Source organism: Cebus imitator, unplaced genomic scaffold, assembly GCF_001604975.1.
Source record: "Cebus imitator isolate Cc_AM_T3 unplaced genomic scaffold, Cebus_imitator-1.0 Scaffold38, whole genome shotgun sequence".
Lineage (NCBI taxonomy): Eukaryota > Metazoa > Chordata > Mammalia > Primates > Cebidae > Cebus > Cebus imitator.
In genome coordinates, this window is record NW_016107353.1 from 4,774,082 (window position 1) to 4,798,091 (window position 24,010).

At 44.3% G+C, this 24,010-nt stretch overlaps 1 protein-coding gene and 1 long non-coding RNA gene across 12 annotated transcripts in view; one reads left to right on the forward strand and one right to left on the reverse strand.

The window, feature by feature from the left end:
• On the reverse strand, positions 1-6,590 carry LOC108302096. The gene is made up of 2 exons (XR_001824201.2): positions 6,173-6,590; positions 1-190 (listed from the first exon to the last, which is right to left on the reverse strand). It is a non-coding gene; the product is annotated as an uncharacterized LOC108302096 (long non-coding RNA).
• Positions 1-22,345, forward strand: part of PFKFB2 (6-phosphofructo-2-kinase/fructose-2,6-biphosphatase 2) — a 26,496-nt gene extending 4,151 nt beyond the window's left edge. For 2 of the 11 annotated variants that reach the window (XR_005199650.1, XR_005199651.1), the window contains exons 3-17: positions 3,672-3,797; positions 4,327-4,423; positions 4,848-4,914; positions 5,062-5,136; positions 5,464-5,520; positions 6,740-6,864; positions 9,060-9,267; positions 9,705-9,851; positions 10,666-10,770; positions 11,515-11,644; positions 12,423-12,485; positions 12,786-12,850; positions 13,469-14,379; positions 20,051-20,165; positions 20,328-22,345. Coding sequence is in view for 6 of the 11 variants with exons in the window: in XM_037737385.1 (XP_037593313.1) it covers positions 3,672-3,797; positions 4,327-4,423; positions 4,848-4,914; positions 5,062-5,136; positions 5,464-5,520; positions 6,740-6,864; positions 9,060-9,267; positions 9,705-9,851; positions 10,666-10,770; positions 11,515-11,644; positions 12,423-12,485; positions 12,786-12,850; positions 13,469-13,636 (1,433 nt within the window). In the remaining 5 variants the exon portion in view is untranslated. Of the gene's footprint in view, positions 1-3,671; positions 3,798-4,326; positions 4,424-4,847; positions 4,915-5,061; positions 5,137-5,463; positions 5,521-6,739; positions 6,865-9,059; positions 9,268-9,704; positions 9,852-10,665; positions 10,771-11,514; positions 11,645-12,422; positions 12,486-12,785; positions 12,851-13,468; positions 16,779-20,050; positions 20,166-20,327 lie in introns of those variants that run through there. The other 9 variants (XR_005199652.1, XR_001824199.2, XR_001824193.2 and 6 more) reach the window with 9 other exon arrangements.
• The last annotated feature ends 1,665 nt before the right edge of the window (positions 22,346-24,010 follow it).

The window sequence follows — 24,010 nt, forward strand, 5'->3', positions numbered from 1 at the left end:
CAACTTACTGTCTTTGTGAACATCCTTTTCATGTGGGTAAATTCAAATTTACCTCATTCTGAATTGTATTGATATGCCAGCTTTCCACCGATGGACATTTAAATTGTTTCCAGTTTTTCATCATCACAAAGAGTGCTGCAGTGACCATTCTTGCACATACACCTTTGCACATTTGTGTCAGCAACTTTTCCTAGAAATAGAAAAGATAGATACATTGGAAATGTTCATCAGTATTACTAATTTGCCCTCTTAAAAAGTTCTATATTGTAAGCTGTTTTCACTATTTCAAGATATTTGATGGAAATTGGGCAGTGTCAACTATAGCCTAGCGGTTAACTGAAATATCAGCTTTCTTAGTGTTTGACTGTAGTTGTATGACCTTGGTTATTTTGTGCCTGTCAACTGGCAGGAGATAATCAGCAGTTCTGACTTCTGATGAATAAAGGTAAAATATCACTAATGAAACATGCTTTATGGGCTGCATATTTCTAAATGTTATCTCTCTTTAGAACCAATAAAAGAAGATGATCTGGGTTATCAACAGGCTGGGAACCATTGCTCTCCTAGACCATCCTTCAGGATTAGGATGGAGAGCATAGTTGGGTTTATTGTGAGGGTAGCTTTGTCAAGTGCTGACATGAGGCACGGGAGCTGGCAGCTGGGACTGAATGGGCAGTCATGAGACCAGGAGACTGGTCAGAGCCCTGACCTTGACTGTCTATTGTGGGACCATGGGCAAAGCTCTTAGCTTGAGTTTTTCCATTTACACAAGGGAAGTTATCAAGTCCTCTTTTTTTTTGTTTTTGTAAATACTTCTTTTTTAAATCTATTTATTTATTTTGAGACTGGATTCTGAGACTGGCTAAGTTTTGTATTTTTAATAGAATTATGTTTCACCATGTTGCCAAAGCTGGTCTCAAACTCATGGGTTCAATCAATCCACCCACCTTGAGCTCCCAAAGTGTGGGATTACAAGTGTGAGCTACCACGCCTGGCCTCAAATCCTCATTTTATCTAAGCAAGTTTGTGAAGGGAAAATAAGTTTAAGTTTGAGAAAAGTAGCTGAACCTGGCTTAAAGCAGGTGGAAGAAAATTTCAGGATCGAGCAGTTTTCTATTGTATGTCAAGAGATGGGTTACATTGTCTCTGAAATTAATCAGGGGGTGGTGGCAGGTAGTTTTGTTTTTTAACAGGCAGGACAGAATGTTCCTACTTTTGCCAGTGTGGCAATTTGAGATAGGAAGTGTGGTTGAGTTTTGTACTCCAGAAAATGAGAAGCCCTGGTTGTAACAGATGTGCATGAGTGTGTTCCAGGAAGAGGTGAGAGGTGCGTTGCTGGAGGGCTCTTGGGAGGTCCCTGGTGGATATAGTTTTTTTTGTTGTTAGCATTCTCTGTCCACATGGGTAAACATAGAGCAGCTGGTTCCCTGGTTGCCTTCAGAGCAGCTCCCAAGTATCAGTTCATGTTAAGCTTTAGGGAGGGTAACAGGACCTTTGGGGGAAGTGCCTAATGGGCTGGAAGGTGTGGACACAGCAGGCCTAGGAGTGAAGGTAATGAGCCAGATCCTGGGGGATTGAGAGGAGGCATTGAGCTGAGCTGGAGAAAGTGAAGACCCAGGGGATTTTACTACTTAAACCTGAGGCAGCTGATCCCATGCAGAGGCTATCTGCCTGTTAGGGGTCAGTGATCAGGGATTAATGCCAGCTGAGGCTGCAGGATACAGTGTGCTTGCCTTTGAGTTCCCTATTTGGACAGAGATGAAAATCACTTATGTGGCTCTTTTACCTACCTTGGAGAGGCTCCTGCTGAGAATCAGGAATTTTCCATGTGTACAGTGGGTAAAGGGCTAACAGCCAAACCCTCTGACCCCAGGTCTGGGCCTCCACTTCTTCCTCCTCACCACTAGGGTCATTCTGATCCTTGCCAAACACCCTTAGGAAACTCTTCCTTCCGAGGTTGGTTCTCTACCCAGGCCCCTCCACCCACTTCTCCACTGAGATCTTTTTACGTTTATTTCTCAAAAAATGAAAGTTGTATTGTATTTCCCATGTAAGTACCTCCAACTTACGGAATAGTTTCTTAGTCACACAAGGTCACTTTAGCCCCAGGCAGAGAGGCAGCCGCAACTTGCAGGGCACCTTCTGGGAGGCAGTAGTGGGAAGTGGAAGGGAAAGATATTTCTTCCTTTTATGCCATCCTGTGCAGGGCCTTCCCTCATTGGAGCCGGCAGAGCCTGAGCCATCCCAGGTGACCTCAGTGCGGTTCTTGGCCCCAGGACAGTGGCTGGCAACAGTGCAGGTCCTTCTCCCACCTCTCCTCTGCAGCAGGATGGGCCGGGAGGAGCCAGCCCCTATGAGCAAAGTGATGAGGAGCCTCTTTTTATGGAGAAAAGCTTCAAGGAAGCACAAAGATCACTGTTCTAGTGCCAGCTGTACCCTTGACTCATTATGTGTCCCTAGACAAGTCAGCTATCCCCTGGACATCATTCGCCCTGCCTGTCCAGTGAGACTTATCTCTGCAAATGAGCACTCCCGAAGTAAGTTAATTTACTAAGGAAGGGTAAACTGAGGACTGTTAATGCTTCTCAGTTGTCTTGCTTTTACGTGGGCCATGGTGGCAGGTTGGCCCTCATGCCCTGTGTGGGCTAGCTCTACCCTGAAGTTTCCTGAGGTCTATTCAGAATGTGTATCAAGTAGGCTTTCCCACTCAGTCTCCCTGTGGTTTAGAAATTCTGGCGTAAAGAGGAGCTCATGGCCTGAGTGCAAAGGCCAAAACAGCTTGAGGCAAGGCTTTCTGCAGTGGACAAGCTAATTCTTATGCATGGTTCTGAAGGGATGAGTGGGATCCTGGAGACAGAAACTCCATTGGGCCTATTACAGGAGCCAGCTCAGTTCTGTACTGGTAGAACCTCCAAGCATTAGACCTTCCTTCACAGCTGTATCGTTTTTATATTGCCAGGCATTCTTCTGTTAAGGAGGATGTCATTGCTTTTTTTCTTTCTTTCTTTTTTTAAGACAAAGTCTTGCTCTGTTGCCCAGGTTGCAGTGCAGTGATGTGATAATGGCTTACTGCAACCTTGAATTCCTGAGCTCAAGCAATCCTCCTGAGTAGCTGAGACTATAGGCGCACACCCCGACACCTGGCTAAGTTAAATTCATATGTGTGTGTGTGTGTGTATGTGTGTATGTGTGTGTGTGTATGTGTGTGTGTGTGTGTAAGTGTGTGTGTGTGTATATATAAAGAGACAAGGGTGTCTCTATGCTGCCCAGGTTTATCTTGAACTCCTTGCCTCCAGAGATCCTCCCACCTCAGCCTCCCAAATAACTGGGATTACAGGCATGAGCTATCATGTCTGGCCCTGCCATGGTTACTTACTTTCTTATCCTTGCCACTTTTTCCCCTTTCTACCTTGGGTACCTCAGTGAAGACCTCAGACATGGAGAGGAGACGTGTCTTGGTTTGGGCATTTTCTGGAAGTCTGCTCAACCCTTTAACTCTGTTTCAGGAGGCCTGCCTGATATCTCCTTGTCTTCCCAGACTTCCTGAACCTTTGCTTTTCTAGAGGTTTATGAAGATAAAATGAGATTATGACTATGAAGTTCGTAGCTCAGTGTATAAACCTTAGTATGCCCCTAGTCATTTCATTTTATTTTGTTTCATTTCCTTCTAGCGTGGGCCTCCTACATGACCAACTCCCCGACTCTCATCGTTATGATTGGTTTGCCAGCCCGGGGTAAAACCTACGTGTCCAAGAAACTAACACGCTACCTCAACTGGATTGGAGTGCCCACCAAAGGTAAGTGTGGCTCATTCCTCAGGAAGGGAATTTCTTAGTTCCTGGGCCTCACAGGTCTCTGCGAGACTTATTCTTCCTGGCATCAATGCTATAGGGTGCTTCTGGAAGAAATAGCAGTTGCTTTCTGGTTTACTGGAGTTATTCTCTGTTCCCAGACTTGTCTCCTTCTGGCATGGGTGGATTGGCCTAGTTTTGAGGGAATGCCTTTGATAGGACTATTCAGATTTAGAAGAGCATAGGGCTGTACATTTTCAGAGGTGTTACATGTATGTTATCCAACCCTAGCAGTGTCTCTGCGAAATAGAGTTGCTGAGGAAATGGAAACCTCAGACAGCTTAAGACTTGTCCAAGGTCTAGAAAGTCAGGACTTGAACCCAACTCTTTTGACTCTTAATCTGATGCTTTTTCCAACCTGCCATGCTGCTTTTTTCATCCCCTTGGCCACTCCAACATTAGGCCAAGCAAGAAGTTCCATTTGGTGGGGCCATCATATTGTTTTGCTGCTGAAGGATTTGGGTGTCTTCTGCAGTGTTTAATCTTGGGGTGTATCGGCGTGAAGCTGTCAAGTCCTATAAGTCGTACGACTTCTTTCGGCACGACAATGAGGAGGCCATGAAGATCCGCAAGTGAGTCTTGTTTAAAGCCTGATCTCCAGGTCAGCTCTTTCTCGGCTATTGTGAGACTCGGTGTGACAGGGCTTGGTTTCATCTCAGTAAATATCTTATGGGGAAGTTAAGTGGAAGTTACCTGATGGGCAAGTGACCTTAGGCTTGGGTGGGCAGAAGAACAGGACTCAGGGCGATACCTGTGTGCTTGCAGGAGAAGTCTAAAGAGGGATAAGATCTGTGCATTGGGGCAGGGACAGGAAGGGGTTATAGGATGGTGTGAAGAGCCTCAGTGAGTAAGCTGAAAGATCTAGTTAGAGGAAGGTTTTCAGCAGTGGGAAACTAAGTGGGTAGGGATATGACTCCTGTAGCCACCCGAATGTTTGTGTCTCTCACTGTGTTTGAGCTTAGCTCTCCTTGCTGGTTTCATTTGCTCTCCTGGCAGACAGTGTGCTCTGGTGGCGCTGGAAGACGTTAAGGCGTATCTCACCGAGGAGAATGGTCAGATTGCGGTAAGCTGTACCTGTTTCTGCTTCTTTCTGGTCCCCACCCTTGTAGCAGCCCGGCTACCCAGCCCCACCTTGAGTCTGCCCTGGTGGGGACAGACTCTGTTCCATTTCTTTGTTCCTGCTCATTTACCTTGTGTGCGTTCTTCACAGGTGTTTGATGCCACCAATACCACCCGGGAGAGGAGGGATATGATTTTGAATTTTGCTGAACAGAATGCCTTCAAGGTAGGATCTAACTCCATGCTGGGGGAAAAAGGATGAGTAGAGGTGGGGAGCCAGGCTCTTTGACTCTAGTGAGTGAGGGCAGGATGGGATATCTGAACCTCTTCTCTCAGAGCATACCCCCAGTCCTTGAGTGTTTTCTTTCAGACCTTTAGCCTGTGTGTTTGAGGCCCAGGGGATGTGGTAAGAGCTATGAGGAGGACGTGAAGGCCACTTTCATGAAGAAAATCCTGGGAGATGTGGTGGCTGGGTGGGATAGATGAGCATGTGCTCTTAATTGACAGCCTGATATTTTCGACTTGCTTATAACTGCCTTCTCTCCATGGCCAGGTATTCTTTGTGGAATCTGTCTGTGATGATCCTGATGTCATTGCTGCCAATATCCTGGTGGGTGACACCCCTACCTGTCATCTCCTCTTCACCTTTTGTGCTACGTGTGTGTGTGTGTGTGTGTGTGTTTTCTGTGGGGAAGGGGTGTTTTGGGTAATGAAAGAGAGAAATGGACATGTTTAACATCTCAAAGAGATCTTTTCTATCTGCCAGAGCACCATCTGGTACTTCTATGCTCTTCTCTTGGGAAAGGAAACTGGGGTTTTAGGGAATCAAGTAAAAATTAGCTGTTGAATGGAAACCAGGGTTTAGGTTGTAGGAGTCTCGGTACTGTGTTCTGCGTATTATCTGGGTGCTGAGACCTAGATGTTGGAATAAATCAGCTGGGTATGGTGGCTCACGCCTGTAGTCTCAACACTTTGGGAGGCTGAGGTAGGTGGATTGCTTGAGCCCAGGAGTTCAAGACCAGCCTGGGTAACATGGGCAAAACCTTGTCTCTACAAAACCCACAAAAATTAGCTGGGTGTGATGGCACATCCCTGTAATCTTAGCTAGCTACTTGGGAGGATTACCTGAGCCTGGGAGGTCAAGGCTGCAGTGAGTTGTGGTTGTGCCACTGTACTCCAGCCTGGGTGACGGAGTAAGAACCTGTCTTTAAAAAAAAAAAAAAAAAAAAGGAATGAATCAGACTCTTCATTTCAGGACTTACCTACAGGAAGGTTGTCTCCTCAGCAATTGTCCAGTGTTCCAGTCAGTGTTCTATACATCGAGCTCCTCATGCCCTGTGGGGTCACAGCATAAGATAGTCCACATTGGATGGGTTGTGCTCTGCTAGGCTGAGTAGATATCCATACATGGTCTCATGCAGGTGCTCTCCCAGCAACTGGAACTTGGGATCATCTGAGGAAGAGGCATCTGGTCCCAAGTCAGGCACTGGGGTCATGTACCCTATTCTGAGTGGTAATGGGGAAACACTGGAGCCTATTCTGTTTTCTCAGGAAAGTACATAAAGGGATTGGGGCCCAGAAGCAGCTTCGGCTGCATGACTGCCTCTGTCCTGCAGCCAAGTGCAGGCACATGACTCCCCAGTTGTCTTTACTTTTTTGGTTGCCAGGGTCACAGGATGGGGGAGGGGGTACTCAATGAGTGGAGTGCCAGTGTTCCAGTGAAAGGCGACTTTTATGGGGTTATTTTTCTTTTTATAGCAGTGGCTATTTGTAGGAGGGCTGTTAAGGGCAGGCCTCTGACGAAGCCTTTACTGTTCCTATGATTTTAGGAGGTTAAGGTGTCCAGCCCTGACTACCCTGAAAGGAACAGGGAGAACGTGATGGAGGACTTCCTGAAGAGAATCGAGTGCTACAAAGTTACCTACCGTCCCCTTGACCCAGACAACTATGACAAGTAAGGCTTAAGGCCATGGTTTGAAGGGCCCAATGCAAAGGTCTCATCTGGGAAAATAACCTTTCTCCCCCTATTCTCTAACTTCCTTCTGATAATCCAAATCTATAATGTTAACATCACCCCAGGGAAATAAGGTATGGATTTGTGGCTTTTATATGGGTTGCATCTCGTACACGAAAACCGAAGTGGTTTTTTTTGTTTCTGTTTTTGTTTTTGAGATAGGATCTTGCTCTGTCACCCAGGTTGAAGTGCACTGGCGAAATCAGGGCTCACTGCAATAGCTGCCCCCTGGGCTCAGGTGATCCTCCCACCTCAGCCTCCCGAGTAGCTGGGACCACAGGCGTGTGCCACCATACCTGGCTATTTTTTGTATTTTTAGTAAAGATAGGGTTTCCCTATGTTGGCCAGGCTGATCTTGAACTCCTAAATTCAAATGACCCAGCCGCGTAGGCCTCCCAAAGTGCTGGATATTACAGGTATGAGCTACCATGCCTGGCCGGAAGTGTTTTTTATCATTAATTTTTTTCTCTCTAGTCTCTAGAGCATGATTTCCTCAATCTCAGTGTTGTTGGCACTTTGAACTGGGTGATTCTTTGTTGTAGGAGCTGTCCTGTGCATTGTAGGATGTTTAGCAGCTTCCTTGGCCTTTGCCGACTAAATGCCAGTAATACCTCCCAGCTGTGACAACCAAAAATGTCTCCAGACATGGCAGATGTTCCCTGGGGGTTAAAATCACCTCTGTTTGGGAACCACTGCTCCATATCTCAATGCCAGGCTTCATGCCTGACTCAGAGAAATATCTGATCAACGCCAGCCATCATTACTGTGGAAGCATCTGTTGGTAGCATGGTATAGAATATAGATTAACTTGTCATGTGTGAGGATGTTAGCTGTAACACAATACCAAGTCCATGTTGAAGAAAGATGGTGTACACATAGAAGTCTACAGGAATGTGGTCTCGTAAAAAAGCATGCATTTAGGGCAGTTAACAGCTCTATTCAAATAATACAGACCTGCAGCCAAGCAAATGGCCCATTTAATGTGCATGGCACACTTAATACAGTCGTCTGTTTAATGTTTTGAGCCTTTCAGTTCCTTCAAGTGGGTTTCCCAGGATCCCCTTAATATGGAGACTGAAAACCACCTCTTGGTGGTTTGGAATGAAAGTATTCTTCAGCTGGAACAAAATCTCACCTAGAAAAACATTCAGAAGAATACACACACACACACACACACACACACACACGTCTCTACATATATATACATGTGTATGTTGGTAGATGTTACCTCTGGCAGTAGGGTGATGGGTGATTTGTATCTTTCCATCTTTTTTTTTCTGAATTTTTGACTTAAAATAAGCACTTACAACTGATTTTTTTTGGGGGGGTGGGGGCCGGAGTGTCCTGGTGCAATTTCAGCTCACTGCAACCTCTGCCTTCCTGGGTTTAAGCGATTATCCTGCCTCACCCTCCCGAGCAGCTGGGATTATAGGCACCCACCATCACACTTGGCTAATTTTTGTATTTTTAGTAGAGACAGGGTTTCATTATGTTGGCCAGGCTGATCTCAAACTCCTGACCTTGTGATCTGCCCACCTTGGCCTCCCAAAGTGCTGGGATTACAGGCATGAGCTGCTGCGCCTGGCCATACTTACGACTTTTATAAAGAGAACAATCCCATGTTGGCCTCAAGGCAAGCAATATCTGAAAGTATCTTTCCGAGAAGCGTGATGAGGCAGACGCAGGGAGTGTGTAAGACACTGCTGTTTCTGCTTCTGCTCCCTCCTCCCTTCCCCTCATTGCTTGTCATGCCATATTCTGCCCAGGTCTTGACTGCCTCGAATGGGACTTATTCTTCTCACCAAATTTCAGGCTTAGCAAAATCTTCAGGTCACCTAGTCTCTAGCCCTTGATGGGAAGCCTGAATCCTGTTTATCATATTTATATACATTACATGGCACAGTACAGGCACTGAGGAAATGGTACAGACTGACTAGAAGTTCAGGAAATTGTACTCCATTTTGGTTTTAAGGAGTAATTAATCTCCTACCATTTGATTCCATAAATGTGGGTGTGACAGGGGAGTGGAGGAACAGCAGCTGGGAGCCTGCAAGTCCCTGTAGAAATCCTTTCACTCTGATTCTTATTCTCAGATTTTCATACACAGGGAATTTTTTTTTTCTTCCCTGTCCCAGGGATCTTTCTTTCATCAAGGTGATAAATGTGGGCCAACGATTTTTAGTCAACAGAGTCCAGGACTACATCCAGAGCAAGATAGTCTACTACCTCATGAATATCCATGTCCAGCCTCGTACCATTTACCTTTGCCGGCACGGAGAGAGCGAGTTCAATCTCTTGGGGAAGATTGGGGGCGACTCTGGCCTCTCGGTACGGGGAAAGCAGGTGAGTAATTAGTCAGCAAACTGGATTTTCTAGGCTTAGAGTTAGAAGGGCATGGCTGAGGTCATCTCTTTTATCTCCTTACTTAAATCCCATTTGGACTTAGGATGTGGTTTCATAGTCAAGCAGGTGATCAAGTTGTGCTCTTGCTACTGTGTCTAGCTTTGTATTGAAGTGTAGTGTAGATAACTTGGACCCATTTCTGCTGTGATCATTCAGCCATCAGATACTTATTGGGCATAACTTGTGTACTCAGCAATATACAGGGTGCTCCAGTGAAAGTTCATTTCCTCTTGGGTTTATACCCAAGAGGATTTTGACCATGGTAATGCATGTTGTCCATTAAAGGCCAAGTTAGCAGGCCGTGTGTGTGTGTGTGTGTGTGTGTGTGTGTGTCTGTGTGTGATTTTTTTCCCTTATTTTTTACTTTTAAATTCCAGTTTGCCCAAGCTCTAAGGAAGTTTCTGGAGGAACAGGAGATAACAGACCTCAAAGTGTGGACAAGCCAGCTGAAGAGGACCATACAGACTGCTGAATCTCTTGGGGTGCCCTATGAGCAGTGGAAGATTCTGAATGAGATTGATGCTGTGAGTAGGAAACTCTGAAGGTCCAGAAAAGGCAATGAGAGTCTCGTATTCAGGCAGGAACTCTGAGAAGTCACTGTTTGGACAGTTTTATCTAGGAAACTAGAACCACCAAGTAAAAACTCTGAGGAAGCTGACTCTACCGCCAGTTCAGAGGCTCAGGGTGGACAACTGTACCTCCAATCGGGAGGCTCCTGCCTGCTTCAGTACCTGTGCCAATTATGGGACCCAAATCAATTTTTGAGCCAGGCTTTCTGGCACCTGGGGAAAGTGGGACTAACAAGGACTCATTTTGTTCCTTTGTATATTTGCTGCCTGGGAAAAAGAAATAGCTAATAACCCACTTCTTCACTTTCTGCTGAAATCATTTGGTCAGCTATTCAGGAAAAGTTTTTCCCAAACTTTCTCTTGGCTTTCTCTCTTCTTGAGAACAAAAGTAGACATTTCTTTTTCTTTCCTTCCTTCTACCCTTTTATTTTTCCTGCAGGTCTCCAGTCCCTTCAGTTTCTCTCCTTCTCTGCTTCCTGTTCCTTTGAGCCTCTCGACTTTCTTGACCTATAAGTTCCCCCCAGTAGTAGGAGAACATGGTAGCTTGAGCTAGAGAAGTTGCTTCCTCCCTGCAGTGGTCCTCACCCTGCAAGTCACAGACACTCTGTGACACTCTGGTCACAGGCGGCTGTAATATGTGAAATGACCCAGCATAGTGCCTGGCACGTAGTGAGAAGCTAGCATTCTTCGGTGTCATCTTCCTTATTTGAGATGGGGCTGGTATGAGACAGTCTACCTCTTCAAGCCAGGTTCAGGTGGTTTTTTGCAGGGCGTGTGTGAAGAGATGACCTATGCAGAGATTCAGAAGCGGTACCCGGAAGAGTTTGCACTTCGAGATCAAGAGAAGTATCTGTATCGATATCCTGGTGGGGAGGTAAGACCCCTGTCATGTAAAGTGGCTGCCTGGGCCCTTGCTAAGGGTTTAGCTTTAATTTGGGGGAAGGACTGAATGTGATTTGGAGGGTCTAGGCATCATTTATCTTCCTTCCCTTGGGTCATTGCAGTTTCATTGAGCTTAGACAATCGAATGCCTCGTTAATTGTTAACAGTCCCAGGGATAAGGGTGACAAAGGCATCCTCTGTGTTCAGTATGTTTTAGAATCTACACAGTCATTTTTACTTCTTGTTTTCCGTGTACTCCCTCAATCCCACCTCCACATAAGCAAGTGGAGTCACCAAGTAAATGTATGGGTTAGGAATTATTTCCCGATCATCTTCAGTATTTTCGGCTATTTCCTTGTCAAAGTGGCTTCCATACTCTAGGGATGTGTGAGGCAAAAGTAAATAAAACTGAACAGGAAATCCCTAGAAGTCTCTTGTTGTCTCCTGCATGTATTAATCTGTGGGAAGAAAAAACACACACACACAAGTTGAACTAACACTTCCTCATCTTAACCTATAGTTTTCTTGGTCTGAATATTGCTCTTGAAAGATCCGAGTTTTCTCAAGAGATATCAGGGCTAGGGGCAGTTAGCAGGTGATAGTGGTGCAGTCACTGAGCCTCCAGGAGGAAAGCCAGCTGAAGAAGAAGTGGCCCTTAGACTCCAAGGTCCAGCCACTGACTTGGCTGGCAGCTTGCACCTGGCCTCCTGCCAGCCTGGCCCATTTCCCTCCACAGTCATACCAGGACCTGGTGCAGCGGCTGGAGCCTGTCATCATGGAGCTGGAACGTCAGGGCAATGTCCTCGTCATCTCCCACCAAGCTGTCATGCGCTGCCTTCTGGCCTACTTCTTGGATAAGGGCGCAGGTGCCTTTGAGAGAGGGACTGGGAGCCACAGCTGGGCGAGGGGCCGGACTCACAGTGGCACCAGGACTCCTGGGAAACAGATCTCCCTGTCTTCCACTCAAATTAGAGTACTTTCTCCAGGCAGCAGTGTGGGGCTCCCAGCAGCCACTGAGTCAATGACTTGCTGAGTTCACTCTACTGCTACAAGAGCTTCCAATGGAGAGTGTCTGCTGCTGGTGCTCCTTGATCCTGCCTGGTTTAGGGGCCAGTGTCACACTGACACTCCTGGCAGCATCAGGACAGTGGTTGAACATTCCCAGCCTGCCACGCTGCCTACTAGGCGGGTAGTCTCTTAGGAGCAGCAGTTGTTTCTGGGTAAAGGCAGTAAGAAGGTGCCACTGCCTTCTTCCATATTTCCCTTCCTGATCTTCTGGAGCTACTGAGAAGCCTGCATTGTGGAGGCTGAGCTCAGCATCCTGAGCTGCTGGGAAGCTGTTGTGGCAGGCATTACTGGCCTTTGCTGTACCCAGATGAACCCCTTCCGTGGGGCTCTCTGGCTACAGTACTTCTTCCTGATTTGCCTGCATAGAATGATCTAAGATGGCCTTATTTCCTTCCTTAGCCACGTAGAAGGTTGGGCGGCTTTGTGTTCTGGGGTTTAAGGGAGGAGTCGTATAACTCTAGGAGGTGGTCAGGGTAAGGGAGACTCATTATGATCTCCATAGGGTCTCCCTTCCATTAACTTGACCTTACTCCATAATACTAAGAAACTTCCCTCACCTGGTCTTTCTGCTTTCAGATGAGCTACCATACTTGAGATGCCCTCTCCATACCATCTTCAAACTTACTCCTGTGGCCTACGGTAACTATGCGCTTAGGGGCTGGTGGGAGCTGGGAATTGAGGAAGGTCAGAATTTTCTCTGAAGTTTGTCTACAGTTCAGCTTCATTATCCCCATGTACTTATATATTCCATCAGTGCCTTCTGTTTTTAAAGTTACATGTGCGTGACTGTATGTATTGCAGAATGCATACGTTCCTTTGTGGTATGCTTTCCCATAATGAAACTAAGGAATTTTCCACCTGGGAAAAAGAAATAGCTAACAACCCACCTCTTTACTTTCTGCTTCTTCCTTAAGGCTTCTCTTTCCTCTGTTTTCTCAGGGTGCAAAGTGGAAACAGTTAAGCTTAACGTGGAGGCCGTGAACACACACCGCGACAAGCCAACTGTGAGTATTTTCCTGTGGTGAACACTCCCATTTCCCTGCCACCTTGAGGCTTTGAAGCTTTGGCATTAAGAGCCTGGGGTTTCTTTTATGTACAAAAGGGAACAGATTCAGAACTTATGTTTTACATAGTTTGCTAGGTCTGAAAGAGATGTTGGAATTATTATTTTTTAAATTAGTACCCATTTCATGAGTCTTAAACTTGAATGTTGGCCCCTGGAAATTCAATTAAATATGGAAAGCATTTGGCTGAAGAGAAATGCCAAATTACCACCCCCTCCAACCCCAAGTGTTCCTTCAGAAAGTAGAGTCCAGAGGAGCCTATAAGGTTGGGGACCAACAGGCAGAGGTTCATTCCTGGGTCTGTCCCTGGTTCTGTGTGGTCTTCAGTAAGCCTCCTTCTTCTCTTTGGGTCTTTTTCCTGCTTTGGAATATTATGCTTCTCCCCTTTAGCTCCCTGGTGCTAGGAGGCCAGGTCACGGCCCATGCCCTCTGAGGGACCCTGTGTGCAGAGGAGCAGGAGTGAGGAAAGCTGTTGTGGTTACAAGCACGTTATTAACCTGTATGAGTGAGCTTTTGGCTTGGCTTTCATTTGTGTGGTGTCGCTCCATTTCCAATCAGAACAACTTCCCCAAGAACCAAACCCCTGTAAGGATGAGAAGGAACAGCTTTACGCCTCTGTCCAGTTCGAATACAATAAGGCGTCCAAGAAATTACAGTGTTGGGAGCCGGCCCCTCAAGCCCCTCAGCCCTCTCCGTGCCCTGGACATGCAAGAAGGGGCCGACTAGCCGAAGACCCAAGTCAGCATTTCGGTGGTGTGACTGTGTGTTTCCCTCCAGCCCTGGCCTCCTGCCCTTGTCACTAATCATCAAGGAGTCATTTAACTTCCTCCCTCTACCCCCACCCCTGACACTTCACCATTAATCTTAACATAGAACGTGAGGTTATGTGTTTACAGGACAACCTTAGCTGTTCTCCAGTCTGAAACATCTTTCCACCCAGGGGCAGGTTAGCAAATTGGGTCTTTCAGGAAAGATTCTCAGATGGAATGGTCTGGAGGAGGAGGAAAAAGATACATTCCACTGGGGCTGAACATGCCCCACGCTCTTGGTTCTTCTCTGTGTTCCCTGGTGTCTTACTTCACTAATGTCCTCGTGTGGGTAAAGTGTTGGGGCGATGGAGCGTGGGTGAGTGGTGGGGGGACAAAATGTCGATTCTTCCTTCACTTCTGTCTCTTCAATGTGTGTTTTCCTCACAGTGCTTACTTGACTGCTTTCCTCTCCCACTTTCGTGTCCCCTCGGGATTGTCCGGTGTAATGCATGGCATTGTGGTGTCTGTCTAGGAAGGAAGGGGTGATTGGCACGAGACAATTCTGGCCCAGCTGATGCTTTCTGCAGCGGGTCCAGATGGATCTGGACTGGAGGAGTCTTTCCTTTCCTTTCTCCCTTCCTCTCCAGCCAGGTCCTGCAAGGGCCAGCCCAGGCTACAGAACATCCACAAAATACTCTGGAGCTTGCAAGTGTACATAGGGTGAGAGCTCTTGCCTCCTTTCATGAGAAACTGTCCTAAGTCTTTGATGCCCTGGGGGAATCTGGCTCTGAGGATGTGGGAAATATCTTGGCTTTTATTTTTAACTTAGGGTCGGGCCTGGGTCTTTTGAGGTCTGCAGGATGGGGTTTTGGAGAGCAGGGTGGGCGGCAGCTCATGCGGAGCTTTTGGAGACCAGTCACGTCTTTTCTCCCATGGTTCGCGGGTTCTTTGCCAATCACAGCAACTTTTCCTGCCAAAGTCAGTATCCTCTGGGGCGGTTTAGAAGGGCAGTTAGATTTAGGAGCCACCACTGATGTTTAAATTGCAAAAGGTAAGAGGCAGAGAAGAGTTCACTAAAATGGCTTATTTTCACATAATTTCACACCCTGTTTAAGAATAAAGACACGTCAAAACAAAATAGTTTTTACATTAGCGTTTATTTCCCAAATGTGAAAAAGCTTGGTGATGAATTTAATCTCTCTCATTGGAGTGTTCTTTTGTTCACAAGGAGAAACTGTCTCATCTTGAAGTCCAGAGAAGTCCTCGGAACCCTGTGGGATCTAGCTCTTAACTGTTTAGATTTAGCTAGTCACTTCTGTCATTTCATTTTCTTTGTAGGGTTAAACAGAAAATGTTTAGAGAAGGAATTCTTAGCCCCTTGACGACCATGATGGCTTGTTCTCTTTTCCAATTTTGCATGCAACATGTACGAATATATGTATGTTTTTCTGAGAGGCAAGTTTAGAGTTCTCATGGGATTTTAAAGAGATAGCTGACTCCCCACCTCAAAGTTACCGGCTTGTCTGCTTCCATGGTAATGGAAGACCTTTTGTTGTGGTTCTCATCCAGCAGTCCTCCTTAGAATCCCCTTTAGAATTGTTGAATCATAAACATGCCTGTGTCCACCTTACGCCTAATACTGACTCACAATCTCTGGCATCTGGGTCTGGACATGCATGTATTTACGTAACTTCCTGGATACTTCTGACATAGCCCAGATTAAGAACTCCACCTTAGGAAGTTAGGTGGAAAAATACTGGGATAGTAGTTCCTCAGACAAAAGTGTCAGCCTAGGAATTCTGAATTTCTCAGTGCTTAAAGGATAGTTCTTTGGGTTTGATGTTTGAGCAGATCATAATATTAAATGATATAACCCTCTGGAAGGCAGGCTGCTGTGTTTTAGAGGGTTATTCTAGGTTCTAGTCCCGTCTTTAATCCTTACCATTGCTGAGCGATGTGGAAGAAATCACTGAATTAAATAATTGTCCCTAGATAGCAGCTGGGGATTTTAAGCACCCTGGAGAGAGCTGCAAACTCTGCAGGATGATAAAGTTGTCATCACAGGCAATAACTCCCTGACCCCGAGTCTTTTACTCCTATGTCCCAAGTAGGATACCAGAGCCAGCTTCTAAAGACTGCTTACCTAGATTCATCTCAAAATTATGTCAAAGATGTAAAGTAACCTGCTATTCCTGTTTAGTGGTTATATAATATGTACTGAGTGTCTTTGTGGAGCTTTGGGCTGGTGGGGGCAGGGACAGGAGAAAGACACACAGAAGTAGAAGAAAAGGTTATCGCCCAGAGGAAGGTTATTTTAAGAGACATGATGTAATTTGTAACAAATGAGCATTTGCAATATAGCAACACTCTGAGTCTAGAAGTGCTCACCAGCACATCGCTTCTCCTGACTTTTCTGTTGTCCTATGGCTACGAGACTACAAGGATTGGGGGATGGGATGCCTCTACCACCACTAATGTGAGAAGGAGATACGTCGGGGAGGCATGTTTGGCACTTTTACAAGGTTGCATTGTCTACATTTGCTCCCAGTTATGTAGCCCAAATGGGCATTCAGTCTTTTCTTCTGCTGTGAGGTGAGTGTAATTCAGAACTAATGAACGAGAAGAGGGAGCACTTTGATCCACAGATTGGATTAACACTGTACCTACTCTTAGCAAGAGGAGACTTGTCTAACAAGCTAGCATTGTGTTAACCTGTCAGTAGCCCCAGCATTAGAGACAGGTCACTTGGATGTTCACTCTGGCTCTCAGCCTGATGTTATGTCCCCACTCTCCCCCGTGCCAGTTTGCTTTCCTCAGAAGAGGAGCTGAGGGGTGTCTTATTATCCTCAGATAGAACATGAGAAATTAGAATTTGACAAGCAAGGGCTTCAGCATCCTTTGGTTTCTAAAGCAAGATCCCTTCAGAGAAGTCCAGCAGGAAGAAACCAGGAGAATGTAGAATGGAAAAGAACTTTTACTTCACATTTTAAAGAAGTTCCATCTCTACTTCTCATCTTTTCTCTCCTGGTCTTCTTACTTGAATGCATGTTGTAGTATATACACATTGCTATGATTGTGCCTATCACAAGTCCTACAATATAAAAATGGACTTAAAAGTACTCTCTGCTGAGGCCATAGGTTTTATGTTATGAGAAATAGATAAAGACATTAGCATTTAACCTACTGGAATAAGCTGGTGGCTGCAGCTTATTACATGTAGTCCCAGATACTTGGGAGGCTGAGGTGGGAGGATCACCTGAGCCCAGGTGTTTGAGACCAGCCTGAGCAACATAGTGAGACCTCACCTCTGAAAAAAATTTTTAAAAATTTACTTGTCTAAAGTGGGGAAAGGGAAATTATTCTGTTTTCTTATTCTTGCTTCAAGTCTATGAGAGATTTGAAAGAGAAATCTAAAGCAGATTTAGAGAACCTGCTTCTCTTCTTATCTCCTAATCCCTAAATTGGAATTTAGCTCTTATCTGTATTGTTTTTGTTTCAGTAAAGGGATGACTTTACACTGAATTGGAAAGTGGAATAAGGAAAGCTCCTAAAACCTTGCACTGTGCTGGGGATCTGCCCTATAGCTTTGGTTCTGGTGTTTTGTTGTTGTTGTTATTGTTTGTTTCCGAAGAAGTTGGAGTTAAGGATACAATATGTCTGTACCCCTAGACGGAATGGCTGAATATTCCATATGAGGATATGCGTAATCCTCTTTGCAACCCACATTTGATCTTCAGAGATGTTGGCGTTTTGAAGAAACATGATATAGCTGTTTGGGAATAAATTCATCTATGTTACTTTTTTTGTGTGAGCAAGAGATCTTAATTGACAGAAACTCCTTGGTGGTTAGGGTGGCCAATGGCAAGGGAAAAAGTATCCAGTAATCAGAAGAACTGCATCTGGGTTATGTAGTCTTATGCATATTTCATGGTCTTTGCCAAGCCCAGAAGCCATATTGTGTTCATTGTCAAGAAATTTGATTGCTTTACCCAGCTTTTCTAGTATGGATTTTGACTTATTAAAAATATATAACGACCTGAACAACATTGGTTGCAACATTGGTGGGTCACCCCTAAGGTAACACAGATATCAGAAGTGTGTCTGGGGATTTAATTTAGACCCATACTGTCTAGGAGATTGTCTTTAGTTGGATCTCTGTGCTGACTGACCAGCAGACTTTAGAGTCTGTGTGCAGACTGGAAGACTCTAGTGGTGTCTATATGTTGGCCAACAGGTAAACTAGTAGGATCTGTGTGCTGACTGACACCAGTAGGATCTGTTTGTCACTCACAGACTCTAGTAGTGTCTGTGTGATGACTGACTGGCTGATTCTAGTAGTGTCCGTGTATTGACTGAATGAGAAACTCTAGTAATGTCTGTGTGTTGACTGACTGACTCTGACTCTAGTATCTGTGTGTTGACTGATTGATACTCTAGTGGTGTCTGTATGTCGACTGACTGACAGACTCTAGTAGTGTCTGTGTGCTGACTGATAGACTAGTAACATCTGGGTATTGCCTGACTATAGAGTCTGTAAGCCGACAGTCACAGTCTGCCTGCTGTCTGATTGCACCCATTGAAGTGTATGTATATGTTTGTAATTCTCTATTAAATGTGTCTAACAAAGAAAGAAATTAAGCACTCCAGATGTTTCCTTTATAGGGGAGTTCTGTATACTATGATTTTAAATAGACATTTCTTGTATAGTAGTAGCCAAATTCTCCTTATTTTGTAAAAGATGAAGGTTGCACATCACTGTTGTGGTATTTTGTGAACTCAGCTAAGGGAATGCCTGTTCAGAGCCTGGAGTTTTTACCCTTACTTGAGATCATCTCATCCACTCCCCTGCTTTAGGGCAGAACTTCACTTTTGCTGTCTGTTTCTGAAGCTCCTGTGTCCCCAGCTTACCCTGTTCTGGAATGCTGCATTCCGTTGGAGAGGGCTGCTGTTTTTAGTCGGCCATGCATTTGGCTTTTACACTGAATCTAATAAATAAAAATGAGAAGGAAATTTGGCGTTCAGAAATTGATTTTAAGGGCTGGCAAAAGTATTTTTTCCAGTAAGCCTTTCATTGGATATCTGTGACCAATGTTTACCTACTCAATGTTTTTGTATCTGAATTGCTTATGTACATTTTTTATTATGTTGACGTAACAAGAAGATCAACTTATGCGGGTATGGTGATGGTTTTGCTATGGCCAAAGCAAAGGGCTGTCCAAATACACAGTGCCCTTTGGGAAGGGGAATTGTGTGGGGCTGAGCACCTCTGGGTTGAATGGGTATGGGTCAGATTGGGTAGCCTAGGAAATAGAGTTCTACTGCAGATTTCCGAGGCACTGCTCTGTTGAAAGTAGGAACATAGGTCTTTAGCAACATTCTGATTTAATCAGGTGTTACTGATAACAAAGGGTGCCACTCAGATCCATTTAAGGTGTTTTAAACTGTATTTGAAATGTGTTTTTGTGCGTGTGTGTGTAGAATGGGTAAATAAAATTGTTGAGTAACTTGAACCTATCAGAAGGCTTCTGGGTTTTTTGTTTTGTATTTTCAGTTGTGTTTCCCATCCCTTCCCCATCCCTAAAACTTTGCCTCATGCTGTGCAAGGATTCAGACTCAGACAAGCCAACAAAGTTCTCACTGTTATTTGAAGACCATGGTATAGCCATGGCTCTCTTCTGCCACCTTCCGGGGAAGATAGGAAGAACATTAGGGAAACTGCATGAACTTCAATAGTTCCGTGTACCTGTTGGTACTTATGCAAGAATTAAAAAACAATTACATTTCATTGCACTATGCAGTAACTCCCATTAGCAACATGTAACTCATGTTATCTATTATAAAGAAAACATTTGCAGATTTTTTTTAGCATTTAGTGGACTGTTGCTCCTAAAATGTGATTTACCCATTTCTAAAGAGATTATGGTTAGTGGTATAAAACAGCATTTCATTTCTTTTGGGACAGGAAATGCAGATGGGATTGTTTTACTGTTCTCAGGCCTTATTCCTTGTTACCTTAACAAGGACCAGAAGCTCATTAGGAATGCAGAATCCTAGGCCCCTTCCCAGGCTTCCTGAGTCAGAATCCTCATTTTACCAGGACCACCAGGTGATTCATATGCACATTTAACATTTGAGAAATACCATTCTTGGGGAAGAATTTCCCACAAGGTAAAATGTTAGATGCCAGTTTATGGGAAGAAGTTGATCTGCCCTGATGACTGATTTCAGAATGGATTCCTATAACTACAACAGTAGGAACCCTCCTCAGAAGCCAAGTAGCCCTGACTACAATGCCACTTTATTGGCATGGTCTTTTGGCTGACATAGCCTACACGACCTTCTTCTACCAAAGGGATCCTGACTGCTTCTGCTTCATATCTTGGGTATGTAGCTTATGGTCCAGGTCTGAAAGGACTGCCTGGTCCAATATAGTCACGAGATCAGCTCCTCAGGGAAAGAAGCCCATGACTACGCCACTCGAGTTTGCCTGACTCCCCAGAGTCAAGGTGTGTGTGTAGGCATGCCAGTGTGTTCATGCATGTGTGTGGATGTGGGGATGAGGAGGTTAAGGGAGGAGGGAAGGTAGGGGAAGAAGTCTGCTCTACTTTTATGTTTGCTGCTTGGCCAGTGGTGTAATAGCTTTATGTCTCTTCCGCTCTGGCTCGTAGGCAGCAGAGACCACACTGGCTGTACGTAGACACCCCTCTGCAGCGTCCCTCATGCTGGCTTGCTGATGATGTGGAGGTTCAGGCCACACCTCTCCAAAGGACTGGGATCTACTGAAAAGCTTGGAATGTCAGCTCCACAGAGGCTAGAACAGGAAGTTAAGTGGGAACTGGACTTTTGGGGCCACCAAAATGAGACCTGGAGAAACATCACCACATTTCCTTCCCTTTTGCCTAATAGGAATATCAGTTATACTGAAAATTAAACTTACCTGTGCCTCAAAACATTTAGCAATGTGAACCAATGACTTTTTATCATCTCTTTGCTGGGTTTGGTCCAAGTTGGTCAATCTCATTCTGTATAGACACTTAACATCCTACCTGTGACTGTCTGCATCCTTTGCTGGCTCTTTTTTTGCCTGGAGTGCACATGCACCTCTTCAGAGTTACTTTCCAAGTGAGAAGACTGAGCTCCAGAAAGCCTTTCCTATGCAGTAAGAGCTGGTCCCTGCATCTGTTCCAGGAGAGCAGGCTAGAGTCCAGTATACATATGCTAGCAGTTACCATTGCCATGTTGGAAACGAGACAAATCACCAGGTGAATGGAGGGTGTTCTGAGAAATTCAGTCCCTAAGACCTCTCTTCTGCAGTGATAGAAGAACAGGTGTCAGTAGCAACCTTTTCATTTGGAGAAGTTTTTCTTGTTCCAGGCCCTTCCAGACAGGATCTGACTACAAGACTCCCCAAAATGGGTACCCATCTTCTAAGTTCCCTTTTGTAATTGCTATAGTTTCTACTTGATACATGTGCCTCTCATAGCTGAAGATGGGGCTGTGTAGCTCTCCTGGGTGGTTGGGAATGTGGGCTAGAGAGAAAAGGAGAGTGCCATTTATATGACATGAGTAAGTCAAGAAAGCTCCCTATCAGGAGTATTTTGGCTTCACAACAGGTAGAAGGATACATGCCCCTCTGTGGGGTCTGTCACCATGATGCAGTCCTTGAGAAAGGTGTGGCTGTGACTTGGAGAGCAGCAGTCTTCTGATACCTGCCCCTTGGCCACTTGTCACTATTGTGGTCACTGGTCTTTCAAGTAAAATTGAGGGTGGCAGGGTTGTGGCCCAGTGCCTCAGTGCATTAGTCATGCAGTTTCTCTTACAGATAAATCAGATAACTCTTTCCCAGTGATTGTCAAATGTATGAATGTATCTCTGTAAATGTGATTTTGACATGTCACTGTTCCTGAAGGAGAGTATGGAATCTCCAAAGGATATTATATCTTGCAAGGGAAGTCTATTTTTTTAAAGAATAGTATGTTTTTAGCTTTATTTTTCTTTCTTTTTTTCCTTTCCACTCAAATGCTCACTTGCTGGGCAAAAGGGTGAGTAGCAAGAAAAGTAATGAAATGTAGCTTTTCTCAAATGGTTCTTTTATACTGTGGATGATACAGGCCTCTATTACCTAAGATGTGATGAGCTGGGCTGCAGGCAGTTTAGCATCCAGCAACCAGGAGCTCCTTTTCTACATGCAAAGCTGCCTTCAGGAAGGCTTCTTACTCTGTAGCAGATGATTTTCATCTGGCTGCCCACCGCATGCTGTACTGTAATGATTTTGTTGTGATATGGGTTTCTCTCTGCATCAAAAACTGTCTTTTGATGATCAGACAATATACTTATTTATTCTATCCGTGTAAGGCATTTTTGAGTCTTCATGTCACTATTTGCATGTATTTAATCAGAATGTAATGTAATTTATATTGTTGGTTTTTGTTTTGTTTTGTTTTGTTTTGTTTTGGTAGAAATTTAGGTAGTTTGAGCTTTTAAGTTTAATGTCATATTAATTTAAGTTACTTTTCCAGAATGTAGATATCTGTCTTCTGTAAAAGGAAAATAACAATGTTAACAGTGGATTTTTTGAATACTTTTTTTTTTTTCTCATTGATTTTTATTATAAGTGTAAACCAAGAGATGCATTTCTCTGGAGAAAAGTTTATCTTCTGGATTAATAAAATCATGCTAAAATACATGAATAGTATGTATTGCTTTTGTAATAAGAAAATAAAATTATTTTAAATTAAAAATGCAATTAATTTTAAGGTAACACACAAAAGGTAACATTTGGTACCTTATACATATGCAAAATATTAATAACATTGTCCAAAATGTGTTTGAAACTAGCTTCTTTAAGATGGTTTCCAAATTATGAGATTATATGTATATTTCCAACTAATAATTTTAACCAGTTCAAATTCTACCAGCATTTCAAAATGATATCTGTAAGATTCTGACTACCACACATTATTGACATCCTAGAGTTTCATTCATTTGTTTAACAAATATTTAGCGACTACCTGTTAGTTGCCAGGCAATGACTAAAACAAAGTCCCTGACCTTTGTCTAGAATTTATTATTGGAAAGGAAAGGTTAACAGCGGGTCTATAACCTAACCCATCTCTTTCTACTGGGGCTGCTTTCCCCCTCATGAATGACCTTCCAAATAATGTTAGGTAATGGTTACATAAATGTATATGATAAAGCAACTTGGAACACTTTTTGAGGTCAGTTGCAATAGAGATAAAATGAAATATTCCTAATAACAACAGCATTTCCAAATTCTTTAAGTTCAAGGGTTCTTCTGATAGAATGAAAATGACTTGCAAATTCTCCAATTTGAAATCAAATGAGAGACAGTGGTTATAGGTACTGATGAATACACTGAGCTTTAACAATCTAGCGGGTGGACTGACAGCAATGAGGATGTATGGTCAAGGTGCAATTGCCTTGGAAATATCTCCAGGCACTTCCAAGTGTTCTCTGGTTCAGCCATCAAGTCATCATTCATAAAAGGCTGGGTGTCTGGAATCATTCTCAGGGTTTTACAGAGAGGTAAATGAGCACTATTACTGAGCTCAACACTGTGGGATTTTTTTATAAAGCCAATGATATCTCAGAACAAGGTAAGTGCTAAGACCCAACAGACACATGCCACACTATTTTAAAATGTTGCTGGTAACTTAGCAAAGATACCAGCATTAGAAAATGACTACTCAGAGAGTGCTTCGGTGTTGGGTGATGGTCATTGTTTGCTTTTCTCCTGTAGCTTTGATTATTACGCCATTTCTCAAACTTCTCCAAGGTAATCTCCCTCTGTCTCTCTCTCTTTCTCTCTCTCTCTCTCAAAGAACAATGTGGCCGGGTGAGGTGGCTCACATCTGTAATCCCAGCACTTTCAGAGGCCAAGGCAGGTGGATCATGGGGTCAAGAGATCGAGACCATCCTGGCCAACATGGTGAAACCCCATCTCTACTAAAAATACAAAAATTAGCTGGGCATGGCGGTGCATGCCTGTAGTTGCAGCTACTCAGGAAGCTGAGGCAGGAGAATTACTTGAACCCAGAAGGCAGAGGTTGCAGTGAGCTGAGATTGCACCACTGCACTATAGCCTAGCAACAGAGTGAGACTGCAACTCAAAAAACAAACAAAAAAAAGAAAGAAAAAAGAAAAGAAAAGAACAATGTGTTGGATTCTACTTCATAGAAGAAGGTGGCTACTCCATTTGCAGGAAACATGTTTACACTCCAGCCAGCAGGAAGGAAGAAGGCAACAGGACATACCAACTTCTTTTAAGGATATTTCCCTTCTCAGGCAACCCATAAATATAGACATCTCCTGTAAAGTAAGAAATTAAAAA